The sequence below is a fragment of the Ornithodoros turicata genome, chromosome 6 (genome assembly GCF_037126465.1).
Source record: "Ornithodoros turicata isolate Travis chromosome 6, ASM3712646v1, whole genome shotgun sequence".
NCBI lineage: Eukaryota > Metazoa > Arthropoda > Arachnida > Ixodida > Argasidae > Ornithodoros > Ornithodoros turicata.
Window position 1 is genome coordinate 70,690,711 of NC_088206.1, and position 15,890 is coordinate 70,706,600.

General features: G+C 45.3%; 1 protein-coding gene across 1 annotated transcript in view; it reads right to left on the reverse strand.

The window, feature by feature from the left end:
- Positions 1–15,611, reverse strand: part of LOC135397264 (ATP-binding cassette sub-family G member 1-like) — a 20,363-nt gene extending 4,752 nt beyond the window's left edge. Inside the window, 15 exon segments of the mRNA XM_064628716.1 lie at positions 11–166; positions 221–321; positions 955–1,123; positions 1,210–1,305; positions 1,704–1,855; positions 1,909–2,023; positions 2,543–2,666; positions 2,741–2,886; positions 4,219–4,408; positions 5,347–5,381; positions 5,383–5,465; positions 6,199–6,324; positions 8,186–8,280; positions 13,125–13,227; positions 15,577–15,611. Coding sequence (XP_064484786.1) covers positions 11–166; positions 221–321; positions 955–1,123; positions 1,210–1,305; positions 1,704–1,855; positions 1,909–2,023; positions 2,543–2,666; positions 2,741–2,886; positions 4,219–4,408; positions 5,347–5,381; positions 5,383–5,465; positions 6,199–6,324; positions 8,186–8,210 — 1,518 coding nt within the window. The 5' untranslated portion in view covers positions 8,211–8,280; positions 13,125–13,227; positions 15,577–15,611.
- Between the last annotated feature and the right edge of the window lie 279 nt (positions 15,612–15,890).

A 15,890-nucleotide genomic window follows, 5' to 3' on the forward strand; every position in this document is an offset into this window, starting at 1 on the left:
TGTAACGTACCTCTACACTGGCTAGCGCTCCAATCAGCATTCCTAACGACTGGGCAGAGAAAGACAGTAGGACCGCCATCAGTGCGAAGAGGCCGAATCGATCCAGCTCTGGAGGTTGAGCAGTCATCCAGTATACGATGGCTACGAATATTGCGGGGAAGACGACCTGGAATATAAAGTCCCTCTTGCAATTCTGAGCAATGCCTGCACTATGTATTACCTGAAATGGAACGTCAGCCAGCGTCTTGGCAAAGAAGTACGCCTTCAGGGAGTACCAGGCATTGGCGTGCTCCCGCACGAAGACCGACGCTTCTAAGGGAACTGCAACAATTTCGTTTATCGTAAGTTCATTGTAAGGTGAAGCAGGGAAAAAGCCTTTCAAATCATGTCCCCGAACGCTGACGCGTATAGATTTCCATTTAGAGTAAGCGCTAGGAATGCTAGTTTTGCCGAACCTAGACGCTGAAATCGTTGGGAGTTACTGGCTTGCGCTCCTTTTGCTTTTTTTTTTACTCATTGTTTTCTTTTACTTTAGTTTTACTACTTTACCATTTTTTACTATTGCCAACTGATGTTGTCATTGCATGTAACCGCGGTCATTTCTTGGTGCCGCTCTTCCTAACATACAAAAAGTGACGTCACTCCTATACTACTGACGTCAGCAGTGTGGCGAATAAGGTTTCGCACTCGTTGCTCCGCTCCGCCACCTCGCCTCTTCAAAGTGTCGCAAGCAGCAAAGTTTGCCCAATTTTGCGAAGCCCAATGATTGCACAAATACGACCCGAGTTTGAGATCGAGATACGCCCGAATAATGGAGCTGCAATCGGATAGCAAGGCAGTCGAAATAGTCTAGAGATCGATAAATGTGTCCACTTCTTACTTCGCTTATTTCAGCTCGTGCTGAAGCTCATTGGGCTGCAATTGACTAACGTTCTAAGCGACCTTTGTACTCACATATGAGAACTACGGGCATCATGCCAGTGAAGAGAAGGACTAGCAGAGAGAAAAAGACGAAGGTAGCGTTGTTGAAGACGGAGTCGCCGCGGTTGCCGATGTCGTAGTACAGGAGTCCCATCAGTAGACCGACAATGATGTGCGTTGCCAGTCGAAGATGGAAGACAAGCTGAAATTAATTAATTAGTTAATTGCGTATGTTTTTGTGTGGGCGAAACTTGAGACACCGAAGATGTGTCAACAACTGATGCTAACCGGTTCTCTGACGATTGACAAGAAGTTCCGCTTCAGGAGCACCCTTAGCTGGACACATAGCGGGGCACCTTGTACTGGGGGCAGGTCTCCGGATTCCTGAGAGGAAAAATTGGTCGCACATGATACTGTCCTCTCCGCCTCTAACCAATCTCCCATTTTTTGCGGCCTCGCTCCGATGCTTGCTCCATCTGGCGGACAACTGGGAGTAAGTGAAGGGACTCGTCCAGGAGTCTGGGTGCCGGCACGGTAGTGCATGTCGCAGACACGACTGCGGGCACAAGAAGAAAGGAAAACGAGGTTGCGAGACAGATTAGATTGTGTAGTTGAGGCATTCGTCGTGGACCGCGTTGCCCAAATTCTGAGGCTTTTCTCTACACCAGTGGCTCTTACGTCCCTCCCCGCTTTCTCCTGGGTTTTTCTTGCTTCCGCAGTCGTGTATGCAAGACGCGGATGAAGATTTTGCATCAGCCGGAAGGATTCAGGCTTATACGTACGTTCGCAAGGAGCGGTGTCTTCGAGGGATTGTCTTCATCGACTTCTTCAGTCGATGACGCAGGCACGGCAACCACGGCTCGTGTGACGTCGCTGAATATGCTGGCAAGATCTTGTTTCACGTCTCCAAAGTCCCCAGACGCTAGCTCTATTACTGAAGGAAACGTAAGACTAATAATTGAATTAAGTCGAAGGAGAAGGACTTACAGAAGTCTGCTGGATTGTAGAAGGGCGGGCATTCCAAACCCTGGTTACTCATAAAAGGTACGCAGTCTTCGGTGGGGCCGCTGTATATGCAGCGTCCGTCCGCCAACACATAGAGCTGAAACGATGTCAAATGTACGCACAATGAAATCCTTGCGCCCACTTATGCCGCGTAGACAGCTTTCCTGGCGACGGACGCCCGATCGGCGTCATCATCTGCGAGGCTACGAGGCGGTTTTAACGCGTCGACAACTTCGCGAGCGAGACATCAACGCGAACGTAGCGGAAGCGAACATAGACCGGAAACAGTCGCCTTACACACGTATTCCCAAGACTCACCACAGCTTGCAGGTTTTCCATAGGGAGACGTCAACTTCGACATCCTTGAGTTATTGCGCAACTTTAGAGTCGCCGTAAACATTAGTGAGTTTTAATGTGCCGTACGTTCAGTGCCGCAGCCTGGGGGGTGGGGGTGGGGGGGGCGTAGGGGCGGTCGCCCCGGCCGCAAGATTGTTTGAGGCGCAAATTATCGACAGTGAGAGAAAAAAAGTTCGAAATAAATACAGTGAAATTGTTTATCACTTGCCAAAATCTAATTTTTTAAATATTGGGCGCTGTTGGAAAGACGTCGACATACCTTATCCAGCAACTGGAATATTTTCGAGCTAGGCTGATGGATACTGCACACGATGGTGTGCCCTCTTGCGGCGAACTCCTTCAGCGTCAAGATGCATTGCAGGGAATTAGAGCTGTCCAGTCCGCTACAGAGAGAACCCGTATCGTGCTTTGCGTTTCTTGTCACCCGTGAGGTGACCGTTGCGTTACGGGACCTGACCTTGTGGGTTCGTCCAGGAACACCAGAGGCGGATTGCTGGCCAGTTCTTGAGCCACAGACAAACGCTTTCGCTGACCAGTAGAAAGTTTGTTGTTCACGGTGTCTGCACATTCTTCTAGGCTCCAGATAGAGAGCACTTTGTCCACCTAGCCGGTGAAGAAATGTTTTGTCGAAAGAGATCGTTTCACGTAATATGCATGACTATCAGTGATGCCGTTTGCAGGCCTGCTGTCATTAACATTGTTCTGCATTGGCTCTCGTCTTGGAGTCAACACAATTTCTTTTTTGTTACCGGCCTCGGTGGCTCAGTCGGTAGCGTGTTCGCCTTCTGATCCCGAGATCGCGGGTTCGAACCCGGCCGAGGACGCCAGCAACTTGGTGGCAGGGTACAAGTTGCTTAGACACGCCGTCTTCCGCGAGGGACGTTAAATATGGGGTGCCGTGTGATGAGCTTTCATCGCACGTTAAAGAACCCTCAGGTGGGCAAAAGCAATCCACAGACCGACTGCTGTGGCGTCGCTCATGATCTCAGTTGTCTCGCGACGTAAACCCCCAATTATTATTATTATTATCTTTCTTGTTAAACGCTTGCAAGGACAGGAACCATTGCTGGTGTGAACCATTGACTTTTCTTTGTCAGAATGTCGATGTTTTTGAAGCGATATCTTCATAGGATCAGCCACTGTGTATGGCTGTCCGTGCCTTTATAGGACCACGTGACAGTGACCACGTGACAAAAAATTGACCACCAACGATGGTCCTATAAAGTTACCGCATTAAAACGGTTTTAGCGCAATGTCCAAAGACAGACTCATGTTTTTCCTGTTTGCTAATTATAACATTTCAAGGGTCCTTGTCTTTAGATTTATAAGAATCCTAGTGCTTGTCCTATTATTGTATTTACTTGTATTATTGCCTCGTTTAAGCCGGTCTGTTACAAAGACATTATCACTGATGCAAGGAGACCTTAAATGTACAGTAAAGCAGTAGAGATGCAATCTCAGCAAATTGATCTATTCTATAGCCTGAGCCCTAAATACTCTTACGACACAATTTTCGTCCCAATCGCGCTCAAGGTTGTTTAGAAAATTAAAATTGAAAATTACGGGCAACACTGCCAAAATAGCGCATTGCTCGTCAAATACGGCGGCAAAACTGCATAGCATGCGCATAACACTGTTTCTAAAAGAAGTCGTCTACGCGTCGGCTACGTAGTCATCATGAGCAGCAAGCCAGTCGGGAACATAGAACACTGTTGCTTGACAAATTGGGATAATATCCCACCAGATGTCGCTCCGAGCCTTTTACCACAATTTTTTTAGCAAATTAAAAAAAATATTTAGCGCTCCCTCTGCCATGTATAGCTTGTTGTAATAGGTTTACAAGCAACAAGCTGTTAAACTACGCGACCAACATATAACTATTGCTAAGTTTGAAGTCAATGGTCTCGCAATATCATGAGGGAACATTTTTCTTACCAGAAGCCTTCGCTCTTCGTCAGAGACTTTGGGATCCAGCTTGAGTTGAGCTGCTGCCTGGAGACTTTCCCTGGCTGTTAAATGAGGCAGGAGGTAATCCCCGTTCATGACGTAACTCACGAGCTTTCTGAAAGTGCTTCTGCGTCGGACGACACCGTTCACAAATATCTCTCCCTCATAGCCTTTGGGGCTAAAAGGAAACAGCGAAAAGTAAGAGCAATGAACGAGGCTCTTAGAAGGCTTGCATCGTTCACTAATGACTGCAGAGGTAGTCAGCCTAAGCACGATTTAATAGACGTGCACTGACTCCTACCCATAGTCCTCTCCTCGTGATCTGTAATATTACTGGATAGTTTAATTTCAGTTTTTACGACAGAGGCGAGCACACTGCCGTAGCAGACGAGAGCAGACGACGTAGTAGACGACGTAGCAGACGAAGTAGCAGACGAAGTAGCAGACGACATAGCAGACGGCAGCACGTTACAGCTCCCATCAAATTATCATCGTGTTTATTAGGAATGTGCGAATATTTGAATTTTTCGAATACTATATTCGATACGATTTCCGAATAGAATGCGGAATTCTATATTCGAATTTGTAATCGAACTGACGTGTCTTCCATGTCCAATATACGTGTATTCGAATGTTTCCGAAGTTGGGTACGTAAGGCCGAAGACGTCACAAGAGAAGGCATAAAAACAAAGCGAGCGCTACTTCATATTCTGATCCGTGTGAATAAATCGCGCGTACATGTTGTACACAAGTTTATATACATACATGCGCTGCATTTGTATAATGTCAGTTTATACAACTATTCGCTTCCTATCCGATTCGATTTTCAATCAAAGTATCAAAATAATTATTCACAGATGTCTAATGTTTATTGTATTTTCTGAGAAAGAGCGACACAGTATTCGTGTGGCCAAACTTTCCTCTTTTATAGTAAACATATCACCGCCCATATCTAATACGCGATACAGCATTCTTATTACGTCCACCACATGGAAAGACCAGACACAATCAAACACGGGGAAGATACGCGCCTATAATTATCGCTGTGCCAGGCAACAAACAAAGTGAGCCTCGTTTGTAAAAGGGGTAAATAGTTCGAGTAGCGTAGGAACTTACTGGAATCCGGAGAGGATGTTTAGTAAGGTGGTTTTTTCCGGCGCCAGAAGGTCCCATGATGGCGGTTAATTGCCCGGCCTCGAGAGTGCCTGCCAGTTTGTGCAGAAGGTATCTGCGTTCTGAGCGGATGAAAGATAAAAAAAGAAAAGAAAAATATACGCCATCAGAACAAACTGTGAAACTATGAAGAAAAGGAGGCGCCCTAAGGATGGGAGAAAACAGAAGGATATCGGGCAAGAGACACATGGATTGAGAATGAGTCTTGTATAACTGTCACGTCATCAGAGATGGCCAATGAGAAGGCTCTGTACCCACAACTTTTGGAAGCTATGTTAACAGGTTACGGGCACATCGATCCTGGAATTTCGAAACTAAACATGAAACAACTACAATCTTAAAAATGAACTTCACCGCATAGCACGCTCCTCTCCAACCACAGTCTCGAATAATATCGTTACCTGCCCTGATTTGTTAAAAACGAGTGGCGTACGCCTTTTTTGCGACAATTATGAACAGCATTAGTGTCACAAAAAAGGCGTACGCCTCCTGTTTTCAACAAATCAGTGCTGCTAACGATGTCATTCAAGATGATGGTTGGCTAGTAGCGTCCTATGCAGTGAAGTTCATTTCTAGGAGTGTATATTCAGAAATCTGTAAAACCGAAAGCGGAAAAAACTAGATTCCCTGGATTTGAGACTACACAGTCGCGCTTGACTGCGAGTTACCGTGTGATTCCTAGTGAGTGTAGTACCGCGTAGTAATGAGTACGTGTGCAATAACCTTTGCGTAACCGCGTGATAGCACGCGTAGTTGATTTATGTAAAGTGCGTGACACACTATAAGAGCAAGTACCTTTTCGCACTGTCACTCTGTAGGAAAGATTCTTCCACGTGATGCTGATGCGATGCCGTGAAGCCTCTGGAGTTTGAGACGGGCCATTCGTGGTCCTTGAAACAATCTTGGGCTTCAGCTCCATTGCTGAAACATCGTTGATAATAAAGAGATCGTCCATGATAATAGATAGGAGAGACTATAAGCAGGTAAAGATGAGCTTGTAGAAGCTTGATGTAGCATGATTGAATGCGATAGTCCAATGGCATAACATGCCGTAAACATAACAATACCGTAAACAATAATATTGATTACCATACTAAATACTAAAGTGGCTAATTAGCGTAAGATGATCGCTGTACTATTTAACATACTGAGTAATAAATCAAGCAAGACAACACACTAATTTGGATGCTTATTCGCAAGGTAACGTTACCAGCACACTAACGGACGTACTAATTAACATATCGAACCATCGACGTAATACACTTAACATACTAATTAAAGAGATCCACTTTCTACATGTCGTTATCAAGATAAAAATTAGCGCACCGTATTACTAACATTGCAAGGTTAACATACTAACCAGCAGGTGTGCAACGTAGCATTATTAACAAACAGACGAACGTACTAATTAACATATCAAACGATTTACGTAACATGCGTTAAATGTTCTCAATAACATGTCATGACTGAAACACTAACTAACGAAAGAAAGGAATAATAAACTGGCGAAATACTAACAATAACCGATTTTTTTTTTTTTGTCATCAACGTCTGAGTGTACAACGTACAAGGGCTTGTTACTAATCGCAAATATCTTACGGAATTTTGTATGGAAGTTTCTTGCAAATAAACTTATATGCACAGATACTTACATAGGTGCTCATATAACATACCTAGATACTATAGACTTTCTTTCTTTCTTTCCTTATACCCGGAAAATATTTTCGCGTTTTTGATCGAACCCAATTCACTTTTCGCCTGCCTGTAAAAAGTGATTCGCAGAACGTTGGATCCGCGAAAGGAGGTTTGAGGCACTGTTCGGTTTCGAGCTCGTACCTAGAGATGGATCCTTTCACTCTACATTCTAAACACTGAACTCCACCACATAGCACGCCGCTGTGCGCCAACCGTTGCCACGAATGATAGTATATTATCGCTTCTGATTCGAGGATTTACAGCGTGCCATGTGGTTAAGTTCTGTATTTAGAGTGTAAGAACACAGGGGGGGGGGGGGGTAATGGAAGGATCGGCTCGCTCTTGTTGGGCACACAGAAGTGGGCGTCGTCACGACTGTAGCAAAAAAAAAAAAGAAAAAGAAAAAGGGTGGAGATGCGTAGAGGGTGCATGAGTTCGTCGGGGAGAGCAAAGTGTTAGAGGGTGTCGTTGAGCAAGACCCGCTTTCTACAGAAAGAACAGAACAGAAGAATTTCACCACATAGCACGCTCTTAGCCAACCACCATCCCGAATGACATCGTTCTGCCCCCTGATTGGCTAAAAACCGTAGGCGTACGCCTCTTTGTGACACTTACGCAGTCACGTTAATTGTCACGAAAAGGCGTACGCCCCGCGTTTCCACAAATCACAGGAGGGATAAAGGTATCATTCTGTATCAATGGTTGGCCTTCACCGTGCTCTGCGGTGAAGTTATGTTTTAAGGGTGAAGGTCTGGTGAGATGTGCGCTGGGTGATGGGGGGGGGGGTCTGTGCTAGGCTGGTCTGGTCTGGGCTGGGCTGGGCTAGGTCTGGTGAATACAGTTCTGAGTAAAGCTGCACTAACGCAGCTTTCGCATGCTGTTGTATCTATGACGTGGAAAGGATCTTCCGTAACGCTACTAGCATACTCCTATAGATCGAACACAGTGCTCATTTGTAGAGAGTACGCGAGAAAAAAAAAAGGACTTCCACATTACTGCACCTGCAGGTGTGGAGCCCTAAATACGAGGCCTGGCATTTCTCACTCGCCCAATTTACTTCCGCCCGCGAACGCAGTAATATAATTACCTTGAATCCTGGCACATTCTCCCATGTCTTAGCAGGAGCGTTTTCGACGAGGCCGCTCCAGTAAATGTTGCTTGCTCAGCCGTACCATATTCTTCCTGGAACACGGAATGTCTTATAGGCTGGGTTATGTTCGCGACGGACTGTACACGCTTTTGTGTCTCGGTTATGACGCGGTCACGAATGATGAATGTGTCTCTATGTCGGACGGAAGAATGCTTTCTAAGTGTCACACCGTCGTCAACACCGCGAAGCACCTGTGACCATGAGACAGACGCGGATAGATTGATAGAGGACAGTACGGAGGAAGGGGAGTTATTAATCCAGTCTATATCATATCTAGCTAGTAGCTTATCTAACCACTTATGGTCGTGAAATTGACATTTTCCTTGGGCATGAGGAGAAAAACGGAGATATAGCACGAAGGGTTTTGTCTCCGTGTTTCTCCTAATACTCATAATAATAAAAGATAATAATAAAGATCTAATAATATCTTCATCGTTGAATGTAATGGTCATCCTAACCATGCAGTCAGCCTGCATACCTACCACCGTTATTACACTTTGGTTCAAAACAAAACATGGCACGATGCCACGGCCTTCCACAAATAACATCTCGGAGGTGGAAAACGTGGAACGAAAACAAACCAATGGGAAGCAGTATAACGATTAACAAGTTCAGAGAGCAGGTTCTACATTAGGTAGATGCAACATTTCTCGAAAACATAGGTGTGGCTTCAATACACACCATTCGGTGTCGCATCAGAGCCGCTATATCCTTGAACGGCACAGAATACACCTTCTCATAAACACATCGGTCCTCGCTCAAGTCGTTTGTGTGCCATTACGAAAAATAATCAGCTGGGCCACCTCAGATATTCGGCAGAGGGGATCTACAGACCATCACGCATGATATCTCCTCGCCCATCGTGGACTGCTCAACATAAATATTGTTTCTGCAACCCAAACCATGTATACCTGAGTAACATGTTACTAGAGAAGTTTCTCGTGAAGGTAGCCAGCTTGTCAAGACGCATGAGCTGGGTACAGAAAAACGGCGATTGCTTTTATGTTCTACCTAGAACTTCTTCTACATCTTCATCAACATCTTCTACACAGAACAGAGACACATGGATATAGCACAGAAACGAAATAGCACAAGTGTCCTGTCTTGTACTATACATTTCTTTGCTCTGTCCATAACATTTTTCTCAAATTCAGGTATATGTCCCCAGCGTCAAGCCAACACAGAAACACATATTACGAAGTAGGCTACAGACTCGGACTACAGGAAACTAGAGGAATGCAGGAAACGACAGGAAACTAGAGGAAACTTTCATTCACGAATGAAACTATTTCTAGCGACACTACGAAACGACTATACGAACGAAATAACTAGAAAAAAGTTTTCAGTCGTAGCGACGTTTCACCTATATGAGGAGACTGTAAACAAACTCACCGAGACAGCGACCTGATTCCTGAAGCCAATCGCCTAGCAGACGACAGGCGGCTGGATTGGCATTGTGAGAGCAGTTATCGCCTTCTCTCTCAACAGGTTTTCGGGGGGGGGGGGGGAGGGGGCGGAAGATGCTGCGAGGGATGTAGCACGCAATGGTCAAGGTCGTCCGTAACAGTTGACTGCTGCCGCGGACGATACGACGTAAAATCAGGGGCTCAGCTGTTCAAGCAAAACTGGACCGGGCCTACTTCATGTTCGGGGAGGGTAAACACCACGATGTCGCGATTTTTTTTTAGCGACTTTAGAGCACAAGTGCAACAAAAGAGCATAGAAAGAATAAGCAACTGCTTCTGTAAAGTAGCTACGTTCTTTAATAACCAATCCTGGCATAATAGGGCAGCACACCTTAATAATAACACCTGGCATAACAACCTCTCCGAAAATGTTGTCCTCACACGCGACAAAGAAGATTTCAGAGCATCTGTCCTACATCTATTAGCTTGAGCCATCATTTATTGTACTGCTCAGTGTGTATTGTCCTGTATTGTCTTGTGCAACATGCAATGTGCGCGCTGACCTGCGCCACCTATACTTATGGACTGCCCTGACTCCCGCTTGATGACCATACACAGGGGCAGTGTGCCCAGCCTGCTGGCAGGCAGCTGTCCAATCTCATCATCGTCTCTTTATGTGCGTGCGTGTGTGTCTTGTATTTCGTTTTTATCCTGTTGTATTTAATCTTGCGTTGTATGAATTGTGTATGAAAAGTTAATTTTACCCCTCCGTCATATAATGCCCGAAGAGCCCTTGACATAAATAGATAAATAAAACACTGTAAGTTGTATAAGTGAAGCCGTAAACAAAAATACGCAACGCAGCGGCACTCAGGACACCCAGGACACAAATGAGGACGCCCAGATAGAGCGTCGAGAAAGCAAGCGAACTCGTGGCGACTAACACCCATACTTAAAATCCTGTTAATGAGGACAGAATGAGTCGAACCCGACGAGAAGCGCAAACACAACTCAAGGTTTATTACATAACAAATTACGTAGTCATGTAGGAGGGGAAATGAAATTTTTCAAATGCCCAGTGTTAGCGAGAGACGGTTTGCTAGTTTGCTAGTGACATTTCCGGAACAAGCGGATCTCCTTCTTCTCCTAAAGAAACCTTTGGGTGTCATCAGGGTCTATGTTTATGACTGATGGACAGGTTCCAACAACAAAAACAACAGGTAAATTAATGATGATGAATGGTGAAATTTGACACATGGGGTGCGGCCCACTACCCCAAGGCACAAGGGACGGAATGAGATGTGCCCTGATGATGAGGTGATGAACGATGCTAAATAGGGTCGATAGTCAGTGGAGTGGACAGATTCCAAATGGGTAAAACTATCGTTACAAAGCCGTATCCTAAGGCTCTCCTTAGCAGCGCTACTGCACGCGTCACTGGAGCATGCTCAATGGCACTGTCAAGGCTGTTGAGAAGACCCTTTGAAGCGCTGTGAGGGTTCGTTGAGCCAGATTAAGCCGTTAAGTGGCTCACAATTACAGATTGAGAATCTGACCTTCTCACGTCAGCAGGATACTCTCTGAGACGTTCGTTTATGCGGCGCGACGTTTGCCCAATACACTGAAAACCGCAAGTCATTCGAATGCGGCAAATTACATTTGATTGACAGGGGAAGGCGTGAAGATGCGTGACTTTTACAACGAAGACTGTTAGCTGTTGGATAGCGTTAAGAGGGGATCATACCTGTTTCGGCCCTAGAAGTCGGCCCAGGACGCACATTTCCCCAGGGCGTCAGTCGTGACGTTGCCCACATACGTGAGGCCGACAACGGCAAGCCCTTTCACCATCACCATCACCACCACCACCACCATACCTGTTTCGGTGCCACGTATTTTCTATGGGAGAAACTATCCATTTTTTTTGTCGGCAAATAATAAACCGATTTCAACGGGACCAGTCTTATTTGATAGCTTTTGACAATATAAATAAACGCCATTTACCAAAATGCGCGTATTTCTTATTTTTTTTCTCTAAAGACGTTACGCAAAGTGCGAAAAAATAAAGGTGGGTGACTAGATTTTCGCACTTTGCGCAACGTCTTTAGAAAAACAATAAGAAATACACGCATTTTGGAAAATAGTATTTATTTATATTATCAAAAGATAACAAATAAGACCGGTCCCGTTGAAATCGGTTCATTATTTGCCGAGAAAAATTGTATTGTTTCTCGCATAGAAAATATACATGGCACCGAAACAGGTATGATACCCTCTTAACCGATCGAGACTGAAATCGTTAAACAAAATTAGTTGCATGTGAAATCTGTTGGCAACTGTCTCGATCTTGTGGGAAACCGAATGGCAAAAGGACTACACATTGCGACTGGGCCCATGTTCGGGCCTTTAATTTTTACGCAATAACTGAAATAACTTGAAAGGGCTTATTAATTAATAATTGAAAACCGAGAAATGACAGCGCTTTACGCTGATGATGAGCGACGCTACAGCGATTGGTCCGTGGTGGAACACGGGTTCTTTCGCTCACTCAAAGAAACGAGGATTGCAAGTACATATACAGTATTGTTCGCCACACACCCGCGTACTTTGCGGCAGCACAAACATTACTCTTCGTTTCATATACTGTACCTACTACGGCCAATAGAGTTGTTGCGTATAGAAAAAGCTGCTATAAGGAAACGTGTCAAAGAACAACACACGCAAACTCAAACTCAACAACACACGCCGAGCCAATAACCGTGAAGCGCCTTTTCCCAGAAACACTTTCTAAATATTGCACAATAGCCAGCAAGAAAAAGAAAGAAAAAACGGCGTCAAATTGACATACGTGCTCGCCATCCTTAGCTATATGCACGTAGAACTGGTAATATGTCGTTTTACATGTTCTGCACGTCAAAACTAACACGGAACATTCTAAGAATACACGGAATAATTCTAAGATATAAAAAAAAAGGGAAAGAGAAAAAGAGAAATAGTGAACCGGTGAAAATAAGCGAATCGGAAAAATTATATTCTAAATTCTTACAGCGAAAATTCCCTCAGCTCTCGTTTTATTGCCCAACCCTTCTAGCTTCCGGACCCTAGCCGTCAGGTGCCCCCTCTGGGGACGGTCAGGGGGCGGGCGCCCCTCTCGCACCCCCTCCACGAAACGGCTCTGCATATTAGGGCTCTTTCGCACGTCCGTTTTTGTCGTCCGGTTGCTTCAGAAATAGAAGGAGAACAGAAGTGCCGTACGTTCCAAAGGGTCCGTTTTGCCGCCGTTAAAAACACGGACGAAAAAAAAAAAAAAAAGAAAGGAAAAGGAAAAACGTCCGTGTGAAATAGCCATACACATGCATTTAACTACTACATAACACTACATAAATACACATACGCAGGCATACACATAACTTTTTTTTTTCTCCTGCAGCTTTCATGTACAGCTGGTTAGTTAGCATAAATAACTGACTCACCTAAAGACGTAGGCCGGCTGGCCACATCCGAGCCACAATTTCCCTGCGTGGAAATCCCGACCGACTGAGCGTCATATCTCGCTCTGACCCTGCACGCGCCAGCCTTGAAAAGAAAAACGTAGTGAGATTAGAGCCGAAAAATATCCGATGTTGTGTCCGATAAGACTGGTTGCGCTCTCTTATCTTCTTGATTAGACTTATCCTTTTGTTCCTAGAGATTTTGTGTTCCGTGAAAGGGTACGCTGATTTTAGCTCTGCACTACAGCGGAATTAGGGGTAATGTATCAGGATATGAATGGAGGTACCTATAGGGTACTCCTCCTTGATTCTGATTGCGGGCACGCGGGTAGGCCGGTACTGTAGACGTATAGTGAGATATAAATATTATTTATCTTTGTTCGTTCTTTACATTTATGCAGAGTGCTGTGTGTTCAATGACGACGTGGTATTTGTGCTATAGATTTAACGACACACTGGTTATGTAATCCCCTGCTCGGATCGCAGTTGTCTCGCGACGTGCAGCCCCGAATTACAGTCGACCCCCGTTTATCCGGACTTCATTTATCCGGATCCCGCGGTATCCGGACAAAAGGCACGGGAACGGATTTTCCTCCATGTATTTTGTTCTCGTTTATCCGGACTTCAGCTTCCGGACTCGGACAAGAATTCCAGGGAACCAAAGTCGAAAATTCTTGTAATCCAGCTTCAGTTATCCGGACTACCGTGAGTAAGAGGAGACGCTGACCTCGCTTCGTCTCCCTTTTCGCTGTGTTGGGGTTATTCCCGTCACACGTCAGGGACCTACATTCCTCCGTAGGGGAGACAACCGTGCACGATGACCCCCTTTTCTATTTGTGTGCGTTGGCGCACGTTGACCAGTCGAGTCATTTGGAAATATCTCGAGGAACTGTCCGGTTCTAGAGGGGAAAACTCCAACCCGAGGGCCTGCTGCTTACGGCTCGTTGAGCTGCGATTCCTGATGCAGAGGCTCACTGCGACTGCCGTAGATGATGCTGCGGTTTCTGACTACGTTGACGTTGATAAGGATGATGACGCGTGTGCAGCTATGACTGATGACGGTGTGATTGCTGCTGTTGCCTCCGATCATGTGCAGCAAGACGGTGCCGATGACGCCGGTGAGAAACAAGGCTCGGACATTGACACTTTGCGACCGCACTGACATTCTTCGAGCAGCGCAACAGCGTGGCTCAACTCTATGCAATTAGCAAAAGTTTGCAGGAATCGAGTGCCTACACTACTATGTAACAGCTGTCATTGACGAGATTTCTGTGTTTTAATTAAACCTTGCTCTGTAGGACGTTTCTATTCGGTCGTTTCATTTATCCGGATGCCCCGGTATCCGGACGATTTCGCCGGGAACGGCACCGTCCGGATAAACGGGGGTCGACTGTATTAATATTAAATAATTAATATGCGTGCATATACATGGATAATGTTCCCCACTAATAATTACTTTTTGTTGCTACTGTTACGGGCTGTTTCGTTTCCGAAACTTTCTTATTAAATATCATTTATTATTGAAGTAGAAGGGAGACGGTTACAAATGATGCAATATATACACGTTAAGAGGAGTACTTAGATGTATGCATGGAATACCCCACAGAAAGCCCTGCAGCTCCTATTTCCGCTCGCACTTCAGGGCAAGTGAGAAAGCGATGACCACCATATCCGCCTTTATTTCCGGAACGATTTCCTCGCGTTATAATTTCGCGATCCCTTTTGCCTGGCTGTTTATTTCAATAATGAACAATGGTATAAATAAATACGGAACACGTGCAGACCCATAGCAGTCTGCTAGTAGTGGGTCTGCTACAATGATTTACATAAGCAATTTCACGTGGAACAGCATGAAAAACTCAAGTATACAGCAATACGGAGAACACATCAATACGATAAAAACACATTTATACACTCTTATGAAGAGTACATAACCTGAGTGGGACACACCTATTGTAGACATCATTTTCTTAGAACGGTAACGACATGAGCACACCAAACGGTCATTGTGATTCATGATTTTAAAATCTCATCAGTCAAAATAAAACAGAACAACGCCCAAGAAGGTTGCCGCTGAGGAAATAAGGTGACCCCAACTGAATGAATATATATTACCCCCCCCCAACTGACCTGGAACACATCACAATTTATTGCAATTGAAATAAAATGGAAAGATATTTCCCTATTTTATAAAATTAAGGCGGACATGTGGTTCTGTGCCTCCGAAAAAGGGCAACGGAAACGCAATCTCGAGAATGCCTTCCTCAAGGAAGACTTCCCTCTCGGAAAGACATCTCACTCCAACAAGCAGTAGCAGAGCTGTACGCGGCCAGATGTGAGGAATGCACCTGCTTAGGTGGGCCTCAAACTCTAAGGAAACGTTACGAAGCTTGTAGCGAGAGAACCATCTCGTATAAAACCCGATGCAACTGACCTGAGTACTCCTTGTACGCGGAGCGCAGTGTCGCCGCGGTTTACCACGACGGAAGCACTTGAGCACCGGCAGCTGTTCCGATAACATTTGACGATAACGTTGCGCTACGATAAGGAGCCTATATCGAGCGTGCTTCAAATGTATGCCGTTCCTTGTGTCTCATAGTGCCTGTGCCATAGAGCGATGTTGTGCTTGTTTATTATGTTTGCCCGCGAAGGTACTGGGCAAGTGATGTCCGGATGAACGGAGGACAGCAGAGATGAGAAAGATGCAGGAGGTTAGTGTGAGCGTCGTGGGCCAACTTCAGCGAGAAC